Here is a 3,415-nt window from a genome sequence, read left to right on the forward strand (position 1 = left end):
GTGGTTAATGTGACGTACTCAGGGTCAAAGTGAAGTACACGTGGTTAATGTGACGTACTCAGGGTCAGAGTGAAGTACACATGGTTAATGTGAAGTACACGTGGTTAATGTGATGTACTCAGGGTCAGAGTGAAGTACACATGGTTAATGTGAAGTACACGTGGTTAATGTGATGTACTCAGGGTCAGAGTGAAGTACACGTGGTTAATGTGATGTACTCAGGGTCAGAGTGAAGTACACGTGGTTAATGTGACATATTCAGGGTCAGAGTGAAGTACACATGGTTAATGTGATGTACTCAGGGTCAGAGTGAATTACAGAGGGCTAATGTGACATACTCAGGGTCATAGTGAAGTACACGTGGTTAATGTGACATACTCAGGGTCAGAGTGAAGTACACATGGTTAAAGTGAAGTACACATGGTTAATGTGATGTACTCAGGGTCAGAGTGAAGTACACATGGTTAATGTGATGTACTCAGGGTCAGAGTGAAGTACATGTGGTTAATGTGACGTACTCAGGGTCAGAGTGAAGTACACATGGTTAATGTGAAGTACACGTGGTTAATGTGATGTACTCAGGGTCAGAGTGAAGTACACATGGTTAATGTGAAGTACACGTGGTTAATGTGATGTACTCAGGGTCAGAGTGAAGTACACATGGTTAATGTGAAGTACACGTGGTTAATGTGATGTACTCAGGGTCAGAGTGAAGTACACGTGGTTAATGTGATGTACTCAGGGTCAGAGTGAAGTACAGACGGCTAATGTGACATACTCAGGGTCACAGTGAAGCACACACGGCTAATGTGACATACTTAGGGTCAGAGTGAAGTACACATGGTTAAAGTGACGTACTCAGTGTCAGAGTGACGTACACGTGGTTAATGTGACGTACTCAGGGTCAGAGTGAAGTACACATGGTTAATGTGAAGTACACGTGGTTAATGTGATGTACTCAGGGTCAGAGTGAAGTGCACATGGTTTATGTGATGTACTCAGGGTCAGAGTGAAGTACAGATGGTTAATGTGAAGTACACGTGGTTAATGTGATGTACTCAGGGTCAGAGTGAAGTACACGTGGTTATTGTGACATACTCAGGGTCAGAGTGAAGTACACATGGTTAATGTGACATACTCAGGGTCAGAGTGAAGTACACATGGTTAATGTGAAGTACACGTGGTTAATGTGATGTACTCAGGGTCAGAGTGAAGTACACATGGTTAATGTGATGTACTCAGGGTCAGAGTGAAGTACACATGGTTAATGTGATGTACTCAGGGTCAGAGTGAAGTACACGTGGTTAATGTGACATACTCAGGGTCAGAGTGAAGTACACGTGGTTAATGTGAAGTACACTTGGTTAGTGTGACATACTCAGGGTCAGAGTGAAGTACACATGGTTAATGTGATGTACTCAGGGTCAGAGTGAAGTACACATGCTTAATGTGATGTTCTCAGGGTCAGAGTGAAGTACAGATGGCTAATGTGACATACTCAGGGTCAGAGTGAAGTACACGTGTTTAAAGTGAAGTACACATGGTTATTGTGACATACTCAGGGCCAGAGTGAAGTACACGTGGTTAATGTGAAGTACACATGGTTAATATGACATACTCAGTGTCAGAGTGAAGTACACGTGGTTAATGTGACATACTCAGGGTCAGAGTGAAGTACACATGGTTAAAGTGAAGTACACATGGTTAATGTGACGTACTCAGGGTCAGAGTGAAGTACACGTGGTTAATATGACGTACTCAGGGTCAGAGTGAAGTACACACGGCTAATGTGACATACTCAGGGTCAGAGTGAAGTACACATGGCTAATGTGACATACTCAGGGTCAGAGTGAAGTACACATGGTTAATGTGAAGTACACATGGTTAATGTGATGTACTCAGGGTCAGAGTGAAGTACACATGGTTAATGTGATGTACTCAGGGTCAGAGTGAAGTACACATGGTTAATGTGATGTACTCATGGTCAGAGTGAAGTACACGTGGTGAATGTGACATACTCAGGGTCAGAGTGAAGTACACATGGTTAAAGTGAAGTACACAGAGTGAGTACACATGGTTAATGTGACATACTCAGGGTCAGAGTGAAGTACACATGGTTAATGTGATGTACTCAGGGTCAGAGTGAAGTACAGACGGCTAATGTGACATACTCAGGGTCAGAGTGAAGTACACGTGGTCAATGTGACATACTCAGGGTCAGAGTGAAGTACACGTGGTTAATGTGAAGTACACGTGGTTAATGTGACATATTCAGGGTCGGAGTGAAGTACACGTGGTTAAAGTGAAGTACACATGGTTAATGTGACATACTTAGGGTCAGAGTGAAGTACAGATGGCTAATGTGACATACTCAGGGTCAGAGTGAAGTAGACATGGTTAATGTGACATACTCAGGGTCAGAGTGAAGTACACATGGTTAAAGTGAAGTACACATGGTTAATGTGATGTACTCAGGGTCAGAGTGAAGTACAGATGGCTAATGTGACATACTCAGGGCCAGAGTGAAGTACACGTGGTTAATGTGAAGTGCACATGGTTAATGTGACATACTCAAGGTCAGAGTGAAGTACACGTGGTTAGTGTGACATACTCAGGGTCAGAGTGAAGTACACACGGCTAATGTGACATACTCAGGGTCAGAGTGAAGTACACATGGTTAAAGTGAAGTACACATGGTTAATGTGACGTACTCAGGGTCAGAGTGAAGTACACGTGGTTAATGTGACGTACTCAGGGTCAGAGTGAAGTACACATGGCTAATGTGATGTACTCAGGGTCAGAGTGAATTACAGACGGCTAATGTGACATACTCAGGGTCAGAGTGAAGTACACACCGGCTAATGTGACATACTCAGGGTCAGAATGAAGTACACATGGCTAATGTGACATACTCAGGGTCAGAGTGAAGTACACATGGTTAAAGTGAAGTACACGTGGTTAATGTGACGTACTCAGGGTCAGAGTGAAGTACACGTGGTTAATGTGACGTACTCAGGGTCAGAGTGAAGTACACATGGTTAATGTGACATACTCAGGGTCAGAATGAAGTACACATGGTTAATGTGAAGTACACGTGGTTAATGTGATGTACTCAGGGTCAGAGTGAAGTACACATGGTTAATGTGATGTACTCAGGGTCAGAGTGAATTACAGACGGCTAATGTGACATACTCAGGGTCAGAGTGAAGTACACATGGTTAATGTGACATACTCAGGGTCAGAGTGAAGTACACATGGTTAAAGTGAAGTACACATGGTTAATGTGATGTACTCAGGGTCAGAGTGAAGTACAGATGGCTAATGTGACATACTCAGGGCCAGAGTGAAGTACATGTGGTTAATGTGACATACTCAGGGTCAGAGTGAAGTACACACGGCTAATGTGACATACTCA

General features: G+C 43.4%; 1 protein-coding gene across 1 annotated transcript in view; it reads left to right on the plus strand.

Annotated features, from left to right (window-relative positions):
- Window positions 1–1,513, plus strand: part of LOC117524346 (gamma-crystallin M2-like) — a 2,814-nt gene extending 1,301 nt beyond the window's left edge. Inside the window, exon 3 of the mRNA XM_034186106.1 lies at window positions 1,463–1,513. Within this exon, the coding sequence (XP_034041997.1) occupies window positions 1,463–1,513 (51 nt within the window). The remainder of the gene's footprint in view (window positions 1–1,462) is intronic.
- Window positions 1,514–3,415: the final 1,902 nt, after the last annotated feature.

Source organism: Thalassophryne amazonica, chromosome 14 (assembly GCF_902500255.1).
Source record: "Thalassophryne amazonica chromosome 14, fThaAma1.1, whole genome shotgun sequence".
Taxonomy (NCBI): domain Eukaryota; kingdom Metazoa; phylum Chordata; class Actinopteri; order Batrachoidiformes; family Batrachoididae; genus Thalassophryne; species Thalassophryne amazonica.